Source organism: Silene latifolia, chromosome Y, assembly GCF_048544455.1.
Source record: "Silene latifolia isolate original U9 population chromosome Y, ASM4854445v1, whole genome shotgun sequence".
Lineage (NCBI taxonomy): Eukaryota > Viridiplantae > Streptophyta > Magnoliopsida > Caryophyllales > Caryophyllaceae > Silene > Silene latifolia.
In genome coordinates, this window is record NC_133538.1 from 330,130,335 (window position 1) to 330,144,846 (window position 14,512).

The window sequence follows — 14,512 nt, forward strand, 5'->3', positions numbered from 1 at the left end:
GGTAAAAAACCGAACCTAACGCCTGCAAGATAAATAAATTTCTGACGATTGATCATCACCCTTTCCATGAACTCCTCCCCAATTAAGAACGTCGGATCTCTACTGAGCAACTTGTCATAGCTTTCTAGGGTTGTTACAAATGAGGGGTCGCAATATGGTGACGGCAAGACACCCATAATCTTAATATTTGAAAGATTTTGTAGTTGAAAAAAAAGTACAATATGACTAAATCGTAGGGTTTTATAGGGAGTGTGGATAATCGTAGGATTAGGTTGGCGGGAGAATTAGGCGTGAATTTTTCATCAAAGTTGCTTTAAATTAAAATTAATTAAAAGTAAATTAGGGAGAAAACCTTCCAACTTCCACCGTAAATAGTAGGTTTTATTTTTAAAATTAAAAATAATTAAAAATAAAATATGAGTAAAAATTAAAAATAATTAAAAGTAAATTGAGATTAACCTTCCAACATCCACCGTAAATAGTAGGTTTTATTTTTAAAATTAAAAATAATTAAAAATAAAATATGAGTAAAAATTAAAAATAATTAAAAGTAAATTGAGATTAACCTTCCAACTTCCATCGTAAATAGTAGGTTTTATTTTTAAAATTAAAAATAATTAAAAGTAAATTGAGATTAACCTTTCAACATCCACAGTCAAAGTTGTTCAACACAACAAACTCTAAGTTATCATCAACTCCATCACCTTTATCTTCTCAAAACAACCTCATCATTTTAAAATGTTGAATAGTTTTGATTTAAATGCTCTATATATGGAGGAGGAGGGAGAAAACGAAGTCATTGACAAGAATGACACAGCCACTGAATTGTTACGACATGCAGCACATGTTCTGGAAGGTAATGAAGACAATCAACCAGCTATTGAGCCTACGGTTGGTGCGGAATTTGATTCAGGGGAACAGTTTGCCGCTTTCTATTATACTTACGCTTATAAGACGGGGTTTGAACTTCATGTTCGTAGTAGCCAACTTTTGGCTCCCTTCAAGGAGCAGAGGGTACGTCGAAACGGAGTTGGGAATAAAGAACCACGATTCCACGTGATGAACAAGATTAGGCTTCTGTGTTCAGAGGGCAATACGACGAAGAAAAGCTCGTGTATAACACCATGTAAAATGTATGTATTTGGGAAATTAAATCACGACACTGGAAAATTTGTAATCTGTACTTGTGATTTGGTACATAATCACGATTTGAATCCTGAAGTTAGCCGGCATGTAGTCAATTATAGGCACATAAGCGAATATTTCAAGACCAGATTGATGTTGAACGACAGAGCTGGCATACCAATTACCCGGAACTTCAACATATTAGTTAGGGAGGTTGGAGGGATTCATAATCTACATTTCAATGGACAAGGAGCGAGAAACTTCATCAACAGCGAACGTCGCAAAAGTAGGTTTCGTGGTGACGCTAAAGAGGTCTTAAATTATTTCGATGGCTTAAAAGCGCAGAATCCAGATTTTTACTACGCTGTTGAAAGGGACGTGGATAATAAGCTGTTGAACATTTTCTGGTCTGATGCACGATGTCGTGCCATGTACAAGGCTTTTGGTGACCCATCGTCGTTCGATAGTACATTCCTAAGAAACAGGTACCAGATGCCTTTCTGTCCATTCGTTGGAGTTAATCATCATGGAAGTACAATATTATATGCATCAGCTTTAATTTCATACTAAGACACCGAGTCATTCGAGTGGGTGTTTGAGAAGTGGATGGAATGTATAGGGAGAGCTCCGACCGTCTTAAAAACTGATCAATGTAAAGCAATGGAGGGGGCAATCAAGAAAGTGTTCCCGGAGACTAAACATAGATTATGTCTTTGGCATATTCTTCAAAACGCTGATAAGAATTTAAAAGACCACCCACAATTTCCTCAGATTGACAGAGATTTGCGTATGCTTGTGCACGAGAGTATCACGGAGGAGGAACTGCAAGATATGTGGGACGATTTCATGGAAAAATACAACTTGCGACACAACAAATGGTTGAGGGGTGCATGGGATATGAGACAGCGGTGGATGCCTGTTTTTTGGAAAGACACTTTCTGTGCGAGTATGTCTTCTACTCAGAGGAGTGAACAAACAAACAGATCTACTAAAACGTACATGAGCATAGAAACCGGCCTGATGCAATTCATGAAGCAGTACGAGGATGCCATAGAGAAAAAGGTGGAGGACAAGAAAGTCAATAACGCCAAAGACATTAAGAGTCCACTTAAATGGGATCCCATGATATTATTCGAGGATATCTTTAGTAAGGTCTACACAAACAGTGAGATGAAAACTGAGGTATATGGTTGTATAAGCACCAACGTCGAGACTCTTCCAAATAGTTTGGATTTCATCAAGAGGTTTAGGGCCACATCAAAAGTGACAGAAGCATTTTGGAAGAAAGATCGAAGAAGTTTTGAAATGAATATTGACACAATCACTGGTGAGTATAAATGTGGTTGTAAGATGTTTGAATTTAGAGGGATCTTATGTCGCCATGTTATGAGGTGTCTTGATGTGTTGGACATAAAAGCTATCCCAGACAAATACATATTGGATCATTGGCGCAAGGATTGGGTAAGAGGATACGAAAATATTCGGGTTGGGTACTACAACCCGGATGAGTCAGAACATGTTAAAAGGTCTCTTGAGATAACGGTAAAAAATGATTACATTAAGAGGTTGGCTATGCAATGTGAAGGGTCTTCTGCCATTTATAATAGCAGAACCGATGAACTAATCAAAGAGTTGGAGGCTCATGATGGGTTACAGTCTATAGATTGATTTGCGGCAGGTGGAGTTTCCTTAAAAATGTGGGGTCGTAGGAGACTATGTGTAACACCCCCATACTCCAAGTGCCTTACCAGGACCACCTAGGTATAAGGATGTTACCATCTCGGTTACCCGAGGCAATGATAATCAAATAAACAATAATGAAACAACGTTTAAATAGAAATACTTTAGTGAAAGGTTACAATCCAAAAACCAAACCAAAATACGTATACATGTTCTCAAACCAACTCTCTTCTGATCTAATCAAATGTTTATGAAAACTACTAAGCTACGAGAAGACTTCTATCATCGGATCGTGGCACGTCCCAGCTATCCCAAAGACTCAACTCATACCTGCTCAATATCTGCTCACCATCCCCGAATGGATCACCGCAGGTTTTAAAACAATAAACCGGGGTCAGTACTATTCACACAATTATATACAACCAACAATAAAGTAATCAAGATAGCTCAAACAGTCACACACAAAAACCCACTCTAATCAATCTCCATCACCGAATGTCCACTGGACCAGCCCTGCCAGTAGGGGATCGCAGCCGTACCCACCAAATCCCCACTCACCATACCGAGCGATAACCCTGTCCCATTAATGTGCACATCCCCTTCCGTGGCGGGTTCCACGAAGGGCGTGAAGCCACTCCCGCAAGTGACTCCACTCAGCCGAGAACGCATGTCGAGAACCAGAGACAAACAATCACAATTACACTACAACATCAACAACCGTCTGAATCAATCAACAATCACTAACTACAGCACAATCACTACACATTATGTAAATACTACTGAGTAAGGAAACCCTACCTGGAAAGCGCAACAATCAGACGATCTCACAACTGATATCAAAACGCTTCCTCTACGAATCCTCCTCCTAATATACAAGCACATAATCACTACCAATCATACAAACAACAAAACCCCCAAATCCCCAAATTAGGGTTTAACCAACTTTAAAGAAACATCATAAAAAAGGTATATAGGTCTTACCCTCGACGCAAGGATCACAACGGTATAAAGAAAGGTGAAATCCGACCTTCCAAGCTCCGGGATTTGCCAATAATGCGATTAAAGCGAATGACGTACTTTGTTTTCTCTCTTGACATTAATTTAGGTTTTAAAAAGTGTTTAAGAACAATGACGAAAATTATTATATACTTAATCGCATTATTAACAAAACCCGAGAAATCATCCCCCGTAAACCGGCTACTCGATCGAGTAGCTAAGGTACTCGATCGAGTACCCCCTTACTCGATCGAGTATCCACGTTACTCGATCGAGTACCCAACAAGCCAGAAAATATTTTAATCTGCAACTCGCCCTTACTCGACAAAGTAAGGCCTACGATAGAGTACCCAGAGACTCATAAATACGTAGTATTACAGTCTTCCCTCCTTAAAAAGAACTTCGTCCCCGAAGTTCAAAGCACAACAAAACAAAGACACACACTACGCACTCCCGACTCAACAACCAAAACAAAACTCAACATAAAACATGTTACTAACCCAAACTCAACCCGACTCAATGACAACAACCATACTGACATAACATAAAAACTCTTAAAAACTCTTTGCGATCATCTCCTACCCCCCTAAAAGAAACAAGGTTACGTCCCCGTAACCATACATACCTGATCAAAAAGGAAAGGGTAACGCTCTCTCATGGCATCCTTTGCCTCCCATGTAGCTTCCTCAGTCTCGTGGTTAGACCAAAGGATCTTAAGCAAAACTGTCTCACCACTCCTAGTCTTCCTGACCTTCCGGTCAAGGATCTGCTTAGGTACCTTAAGATATGATAAGGACTCATCTAGCTCTAAGCTCTCTGCCTCTAACACATGTGATGGGTCACTCACATACTTCCGCAGCTGCGATACATGAAACACATTATGCACTCTCTCTAACGCAGCCGGTAAAGCCAGACGATATGCAACTTCCCCAACTCGCTCTAAGATCTCATAAGGACCGATGAACTTCTGACTCAGCTTGCCTTTCTTCCCAAATCTCATAACGCCACGCATAGGAGACACTTTCAGAAGAACCTTGTCCCCAACCTGAAACTCTATATCCCGGCGATGTAGATCTGCATAACTCTTTTGCCTATCCCGAGTTTGCTCTCATCCATTCCCCGATCATCTTTATCTGCTCAACCATCTCATGTACCATCTCTGGTCCTAGAACCATTGCCTCAAAGATCTTTGTCGTCCCAACAAATCGGACTCCTGCATCTCCTCCCATATAAAACCTCAAACGGTGCCATGCCAATACTAGTGTGATAGCTGTTGTTGTAAGAAAACTCTATCAAATCCAACCTTTGTTCCCAGCTACCACCAAAGTCCATCACACAAGCTCGCAACATATCCTCAATAGTCTTGATCGTTCTGTCAGTCTGACCGTCTGTCGCAAGATGAAAAGCTGTACTCATCTTCAAAGTTGTTCCTAAAGATTCCTGCAACTCTTTCCAAAACCTTGAGATAAATCTCGCATCTCTGTCAGACACTATGTCCTTAGGGACTCCATGTAACTTAAGCACATTCTTTCGATAAGCCATAGCCAATTGTGCTTTAGTCCATGTATCTTTCATTGGTACAAAGTGAGCTGACTTGGTCAGTCGATCCACTATTACCCATATCATATTATTACCCTGTTGACTCTTTGGCAAACCCACGATAAAATCCATAGAAATGAATTCCCACTTCCACTCAGGTACCTCTAAAGACTGAATCTTACCTTGTGGTCGTCGCTGTTCCCCTTTAACTCTCTGGCATGTCAAACAACGAGCCACAAACTCAGCTGTTTCTTTCTTCATCCCAGGCCACCAAAACGTGTTCTTCAAATCCTTGTATAGCTTGTCACCACCTGGATGTACTGAATACGGTGTACAATGTGCCTCTGTCGTGATTGTCTTTTTTAGCTCCTCATCATTAGGGACACACCACCTAACATCGAACCTCAAACTACCATCTGTATGAATAGAGAATCGGGACACTGTCCCTTTCTCTACTCCAGCTCTCCACTCAACCATCTTAGGATCCAAAGCCTGTTTACCTCGAATATCATCAGAAAGATCAGGCTGTACTGTCAAATCTCCCTCAGCATACCCTCTCTGCATCATATGTATCCCAAACTTCCCCACCTCATCTCTCAACCCCATCAAAGATACAGTTGTACACAGGGAGTGTACACTCTTCCTACTCAAAGCATCTGCAACAACATTGGCTTTCCCTTCATGGTAGATAATATCCATGTCATAATCGCCAATCAGCTCCATCCACCTCCTCTGTCTCATGTTCAACTCCTTTTGAGTGAAGATGTACTTGAGACTCTTGTGATCCGAAAATACCTTAAAGGTCGCCCCATAAAGGTAATGTCTCCAAATCTTGAGAGCAAACACCACCGCACCCAACTCTAGATCATGTGTAGGGTAGTTCTCCTCATACAGCTTCAATTGCCTGGAAGCATAGGCAATCACCTTACCGTTCTGCATCAACACATATCCCAACCCATTCTTTGAGGCATCTGTATAAACCTCAAAGTTCTCGATCCCTTCAGGCAATGCTAAGGTAGGAGCTGTGGTCAAACGCTCCTTTAATGTTTGGAACGCCTTCTCACAACTCTCATCCCAACGAAACCTATTCTCTTTCCTCATCAAAGATGTCATAGGTCTAGCTATCTTGGAGAAATCTTTCACGAACCGTCTGTAGTATCCAGCTAAACCCAAGAAACTCCTGATTTCAAAGAACATTCTTTGGTGCTTCCCACTTTGTCACCGCCTCAATCTTTGCCGATCCATAGCTACTCCTCCTTAGACATAACATGCCCCGGAAAAGCAACTTTCTCCAACCGAACTCACACTTGGACAAATTAGCATACAACTCATTCTCCCTCGTAGTCCGCAATGAATCCTCGGATGCTCCTCATGCTCCTCCTTAGTCTTAGAGTAGACTAAGATGTCATCGATAAACACCACCATAAACTTGTCTAAAAACTGTCTGAAGATTCTGTTCATCGAATCCATAAACACAAATGCATTAGATAGCCCAAACGGCATCACCACATACTCATAATGGCCATACCTCGACGTGAAAGTTGTCTTTGGTATGTCCACCTCTCTAATCTTCACCTGATGGTATCCCGACCTCAAATCAATCTTAGAAAAGACTGATGCACCACTCAACTGATCAAACAGGTCATCTATCCTTGGCAAAGGATACTTGTTCTTCACTGTCACTCAGTTCAGCTCTCTGTAATCTATGCACAACCTCAAACTCCCATCTTTCTTCTTCACGAAAAGAACTGGTGCTCCCCACGGCGATACACTAGGTCTAATGTATCCCTTTTCTATCAGATCATCTAACTGTTTCTTGAGCTCCTCCATCTCTTTAGGACCCATCCGGTACGGTGCCTTAGAGATTGGCCCCGTCCCCGGTTTCAACTCAACGGTGAAATCTATCTCCCTCTTCGGTGGCAACCCCTAATCTCCTCTGAAAAACATCTCGCAAACTCTCCCACCACCGGTATCGATCAACTGTCGGACTCTCTATCCGGTCATCTCTCACATGGCACAAGATCAAAGGACATCCCTTCTTCAGATAAGACTTCAAGGTGACAGCTGCAATCAACTTAACTTTGGGTTTGACTAGAAACCCACGATAAGACACTCTAACACCCTTAGGCCCTCTCAAAGACACTTTCTTTTGATGCCAGTCTATCTTAGCCTTATACTTTCCTAATCAGTCCATCCCGACTATCATCTCAAAACCGTTAAAAGGAAACTCTAGCAAGTCTACAGGTAGATCAACTTGCCCAACTATCATAGATACATCTCTAACAACCTCCCACATGATACAGACTCACCCGAAGGTATACAAACTTTCTCACTTACAGACTCATATACCCTCAAACCCAACCGTTTAACATGACTCGAAGATACAAACGACTGAGACGCCCCCGAATCAAAAAAAACAAAGGTATGAATACCGTTAACAAGAAAAGTACCAGTGATAACATGTGCATCCTCCTCAGCTGCTTTCTTGTCCATCATGAACAGCTTTCCACTGGTCTTCTGTCCACCTCCCTGGACAGTACTGGCTGATATGGTCGGCTTAGCACCCGACCTCTGGTTGGTGTTGTTGTTCGTAGCTGGTTTCTGATAGGAATTACCGCCATTGCGGTTACCTCCACCCTGATAGCTCTGACTTCCCCGGTTAGACCATGACCCAACCGGTCCGCATTACTCGCATAACTCGTGCGGGTCCCCGAGAATAGCTCCCGAGCCGATCCCCTGAAAAGCTCCCGGTGCACTCGTGCACTCATGTCTCTTGTGGCCCACACTACCACAAACCATAGCAGTCATCCCCCAACTACCACTACCACTCACACGGCCACGCCCAAAGGAAGCCCCAAAGATCGAATCTCGACCCGGAAGAAAACCCTCTAGCTTGGGTGTGGTTGCCTTTCTTATGACTAGATTGGCCACCACCCTCACTCTCACCTTTCTTTTCCCACTCACTCTCTCCGAGCCATCTCCACCAACCTCTCGCCTCTCCCACCCTCTCATAAGCTTCCTTAACATCGGTAAGGACTCCCACGGTAACTTATCCATAATCTTGGGTGTCAACCCTCTCTCAAACCTCAGCGTCAGGTTCTCCTCACTCAAACCCATATCCTCAGCATATCTAGACTTCTCATTAAACTGCTTGTAGTACTCAGAAACTGACATATCCGATGTCATCTTAAACCCAACAAACTTCTCCCTCAGCTTACTCCTCACATGCTCCGGTACAAACTCTTTCCTCATAACCCTCCGAAACTCTTCCCAAGGTATAGCAGGTAAGTCCTGGTTCGCATACATCTCCCTAGCACTCACCTTCACCGTATCCCACCACTTGCCAGCTGCTTCCCTCAGGTAGAACGCAGCTTGTTCTACTCTCATCTCATCGGACAAGGAACCCGTGTCTAGTATATTCTCCATCTCACGATGCCACCGTCAAGAAGGTTTGGTTCCCGGTTCCGTGTACTCTTTTGGGTTAAACCTCGCTATATAGAGACTGATCTTAGAGTGATCAACCTCCTTATCCTTATCCTTATTCACTTTCTTTAAAGCCTCAGTGAGAGCATCTTGGTGCTCCAACATCTTAACAACATCATCTATGTTCATGGTCTCAGCTCTCGCATAGTACGCGTTTCTCTTGGGCGGCATCTTGAAACTATATAAGAAAGGGTAGATATAAACATACGCACTAAAACCTCAAAACACGAAAGCGGACTGCCCGGCACACACTCGATCGAGTGCCTAAACCTACTCGATCGAGTAAGAGGCTACTCGATCCAGTGCCCACCATACTCGATCGAGTGCCTCGACATCAGACCCCAAACAGACCTTCTGATCTCTAACATACTCGACCGAGTAGCCAGGCTACTCGATCGAGTGACCCCCTACTCGATCGAGTGCCCGAGGTACTCGATCGAGTGCCCAAAAACTCGATTCTGGTTGCAAAAACATCAAATACCCACTCGATCGAGTCAGACCCACTCGATCGAGTCATGCTAACTCGAATATGCTACCCGCATGCTATATCATATTCCAACATATAAAACAACTTTATAAACACAACATTATATCATAGTTAAGCATACTATGCTACTCAATTCTTCATATGATTAACGAAACAACTATACCATGTTATCAAACGCCACATAGTAAACATCCAACATGCTCCTTATTCCAACAACAGTTCTATATGTCTCATCAATATTTCATTCATATTCTCAACCTTCTACTCCAAACATCCAACAATTATAACACACTTCATCACATCCACACACAAGCGAACAAACAACACATACGACTTGACATACACCCCCCATGTGACCGGTTCAAAATTGTAGGGCGATTTCGCGACTTTAGGACGTCTCCCAAGCCTTTGCATTAGCTCCTACAACCTTTACCCCGGTTTCATTTTAATTGACTCCCTATATTCATTAGGTTCATTGGTTACGGGTTTCAGGATCGTCGTTCTGATACCATTTGGAACAGCCCCATACTCCAAGTGCCTTACCAGAACCACCCAGGTATAAGGATGTTACCATCTCGGTTACCCGAGGCAATGATAATCAAATAAACAATAATGAAACAACGTTTAAATAGAAATACTTTAGTGAAAGGTTACAATCCAAAAACCAAACCAAAATACGTATACATGTTCTCAAACCAACTGTCTACTGATCTAACTGAAATGTTTATGAAAACTACTAAGCTACAGCGGAAGACTTCTATCATCAGATCGTGGCACATCTCAGCTATCCCAGTACTCAACTCATACCTGCTCAATATCTACTCACCATCCCCTAATGGATCACCGCAGGTTTTAAAACAATAAACCGGGGTCAGTACTATTCACACAATTATATACAACCAACAATACAGTAATCAAGATAGCTCAAACAGTCACACACAAACACCCACTCCAATCAATCTCCATCACCGACTGTCCATTGGACCAGCCCTGCCAGTGGGGGACCGCAGCCGTACCCACCAAATCCCCGCTCATCATACCGAGCGATAACCCTGTCCCATTAATGTGCACATCCCCTTCCGTGGCGGGTTCCACGAAGGGCGAAACTAGGGCGTGAAGCCACTCCCGCAAGTGACTTCACTCAGCCGAGAACGCATCTCGAGAACCAGAGACAAACAATCATAATTACACTACAACATCAACAACCGTCTGAATCAATCAACAATCACTAACTACGGCACAATCACCACACATTATGTAAATACTACTGAGTAGGGAAACCCTACCTGGAAAGCACAACAATCAGACGATCTCACAGCTGATATCAAAACGCTTCCTCTACGAATCCTCCTCCTAATATACAAGCACATAATCACTACCAATCATACAAACAACAAAACCCCCAAATCCCCAAATTAGGGTTTAACCAACTTTAAAGAAACATCATAAAAAAGGTATATAGGTCTTACCCTCGACGCAAGGATCACAACGGTATAAAGAAAGGTGAAATCCGACCTTCCAAGCTCCGGGATTTGCCAATAATGCGATTAAAGCGAATGACGTACTTTGTTTTCTCTCTTGACAGTAATTTAGGTTTTAAAAAGTGTTTAAGAACAATAACGGAAATTATTATATACTTAATCGCATTATTAACAAAACCCGAGAAATCATCCTCCGTAAACCGGCTACTCGATCGAGTAGCTAAGGTACTCGATCGAGTACCCCCTTACTCGATCGAGTATCCACGTTACTCGATCGAGTACCCAACAGGTCAGAAACTATTTTAATCTGCAACTCGCCCTTACTCGACAGAGTAAGGCCTACTCGATAGAGTACCCAGAGACTTATAAATACGTAGTATTACACTACGACCTAGGGAGACTATCATAAACACACCTCAACAAGAAGGTGACATTAGAGACCCCCCCCCCCCCCCCGACAAGCGAGGGAATGGCAGAAGACGTATTGTAAGACTGACAAAGAGAAGGAGAAAGACAAATGATGAGGATCCGACGACCATTACGCTCCCCCCAAATACGAACCCAACCCGACATGTTGCAAACGATGATGCTTCATCCTTTATGAGTGGCTTTAGTGGTATACAAAATACTCCACGTTTTACAGCGTCCCAAAATACTCCGATGTTCTCCCAATCACAACAGACTCCACAATTTAGGTCACAATATTCAAATTCTCAATATTCTCAATATACTAATTATAGTCATAGGTTGTAAATAGGAAGTATGAATTTTTTTTGTATATCATTTGACTTCTTTAAACAAATAATGTATGATCAATCAAAATCAATGACTATTTTTCTTAATTCATTTTCACAGTATTGAGTTTATGTCTTCAAGTATTAGAATAGCATTCGGTTAACTTGTGCAAAATTATGCCAAAAACAAAAAAGAAAAACCCACAAGAGGATTCGAATACGAGACACTTAGTAAGGAAAGCATCAACTAAACCACTGCACCCACTAACTTATACTGTCATATGTCCAGTCCTATATATATATATATATATATATATATATATATATATATATATATATATATATATATATATTGAGTTTAAGGTCCTTTTAACTCCCGTCATGGATATTAGCAAATACTTCGTATAACTTAAAAAAATAAAATATTAATCAATTTAATTAAAATTTTAAAATAATGTGTATAAAAAAGACATAACTTATTCATACCCACATAAGCAAAAAAAAAAAAAAAAAAAAAAAAAAGTACAATGAAAATTAATCATAAAAAAAATTTAATTTAAAATTTAAAATTTTAATAAAAAAAATTAATTTAAACAAATTAAATATTAAAACCAGTGTGTATGAAACAAAACATTACGGAAAAAAAAATTACAACGAAATTTAGATATAATTTAAAATAATAAATTTAAAAAAAAAATATAAGACAAAAGAAAAGGTATTATATGAAAAAAATTAATTGAAAAAAAAATTAACGCAAATAATGTATTTTCGTAAATACATAAACATACATATAAGGAATAATCATACCGTATAAATAAATTAATACAGTACGTATATTAAACCGTAGCGTATACAGGAGTGTGTACATATATTAGAGGTATACATAAATATACGAAATATTAAAGGTATACATAAATACTAAAAATAATAAAAGGTATTAGTAATAAATAAGAGTTAAATAAAAAATAGGAGAGAAGTTTTTTTTAATTAATAAAATATATGGCAATACCGAGAACATTAATTAGGGGGGGTAATTAATGAAGGAATCAAGGGATTAATTAAATTAAATCAGATTCTTTGAGTTGGACAAGTGGCGCGTTATTATTGGTGGTGTATGAGGGCCTCATACACCTGGTGTTAGACCTGGCAAATAGATCGGGTCGTGTCGGGTTCGTGTTCGTGTCACATGTAAACAGGTCACAGAGCCTCCAACCCAAACCCAACCCAATTAGGTTTCGTGTCGACCCACTTACATAAATGGGTCATCAAGCCCCAACCCTAACCTGTTAATTTCGTGTCGGGTTCTTGCCGTGTTTTCGTGTCTTGCCCATATTTGGAAAGTTTTAAGTATATTTATCTGATGGAGGATCAAGAAAAATTACGATTAATTTAATAAACAGGTCTTTCGTGTCGGGTTCGTGTTTAGAGAGCTCAACCCAAACCCAACCCAGTTAAATATCGTGTCGTGTTCGTGTCCACCCACTTATATAAATGGGTCATTAAGCCTCAACCTAAACCCGTTAATTTCGTGTCGGGTTCGTGTCGTGTTTTCGTGTCGTGTCATTGTTTGTCAGCTCTACCTGGTGTAACTCTATCATCTGCAACTTTGTAAATGTATTGGAAAAGTAATTGATAATTCTGTCCCTTTGTTTTAGACTGAATAATAAATTAATATAATTTTGTGGACAATTTCGCCCAAATGAATAAGAAGGCTGGAAATTTGTTTTTCTCAACCCTCATGCTGCCTCATCAGCAGGGAAGGGGTCTTCTTTAAGTAATATAATGATGTGAGATAACAAGTTATAACTAAAATGGAAAATGTATGCGGTGTCTTGAGGTTTGACATTTTGTCCGAAACACCCAATTTTTTGATTCAGAAAACTTTAAGAGACCATAAATCGTGTTTACGAGTACAACAAGTGATATTTTTTTTTTCAAATCAATCATCTTTCCGAGAATTACGATTTAAAAAAAGGAATTGTTGTATTTGGATCCCGTGGCTAGGAGTTTTTGTATGTCAGTTTTTTTTACCGAACAAAATTTGAGTGACCATATCTCTTGCTCACGAATTCCAAACACGATAATTTTTTTTTGGACACCGCGTGCATTTTCCCTAACTAAAACTATCACTCTCTAACTATAAATTAATATGTTAACTTTTTATCGAAAAATGTTTACATATTATCATAAAATGATCACATTTTATTCGTTGAAATGAAAATTTGCCGTATTTATTGGGGATATTGGATTTTTCTTATGCTCTGATAGAGTAATCGTAGGTGATCCCTCGCTATTTCTTGACTCCGAAAGCTTGCATTCTTGCCTGGACAAAGGGAGAATGTGGTTCACGATACGGCTAAAGTCCCCAAACGTGAGTCCATGACAAGAACCATCTCTAGAAGCTCATGAACACGTCAAACTTCCTTCATTATGACGTGTTCACTACCCGATATGTAGACATGTATTCCGTATAGAACTTTGTCGGAGGCTTGAAATGGTCGGTTCAGATATTTGTCCAACAATGTACAACATAGCATATAATTTATCAAGATGTTGATACAAATGTTGAAGAATCATCACCAGCAAGCTTAAACATTGGAACTATAGAGGAGGGAAATTCAAAAAGAAGCACCAATTCTATTACCACGCCAACTAACCCCAACAACCATAATTTGGATAAACATAGGCCCTTGTCTGCTAGTGCACATGCTCCACCAATAACTCACCCATGCCAGCTCACCAAGGAATCCCATAGTACACCTGAAATTGATGGTAGTACAGCTGCAATCATCCTTGGATCCGTTACACCTGACAGCACACCAAATCTACCAAATCTAGTCTCCAATTAATTAATTATTTAATGCTTTCTTAGTCCCCAAGGCTGTATCCTTCTATAAAAGGCAGCATATGTAACGAGGTTTTCCCTATGAATGAAATTTGCTAGCTTTATGCTATTTGGTTAATAGAATCCAAGTGAACCTTTTCAC

At 40.4% G+C, this 14,512-nt stretch overlaps 2 protein-coding genes across 2 annotated transcripts; both read left to right on the forward strand.

The window, feature by feature from the left end:
* The first annotated feature begins 771 nt into the window (after positions 1 to 771).
* LOC141631383 (protein FAR1-RELATED SEQUENCE 5-like) lies at positions 772 to 1,695 on the forward strand. The gene has a single exon (XM_074444062.1). The coding sequence runs from the start codon at positions 772 to 774 to the stop codon at positions 1,693 to 1,695; it is 924 nt and encodes a 307-aa protein (XP_074300163.1).
* A 90-nt stretch (positions 1,696 to 1,785) lies between these two features.
* Positions 1,786 to 2,793, forward strand: LOC141631384 (protein FAR1-RELATED SEQUENCE 5-like). Its single transcript, XM_074444063.1, has one exon. It carries the CDS (start codon positions 1,786 to 1,788, stop codon positions 2,791 to 2,793), a length of 1,008 nt encoding a protein of 335 aa, XP_074300164.1.
* The last annotated feature ends 11,719 nt before the right edge of the window (positions 2,794 to 14,512 follow it).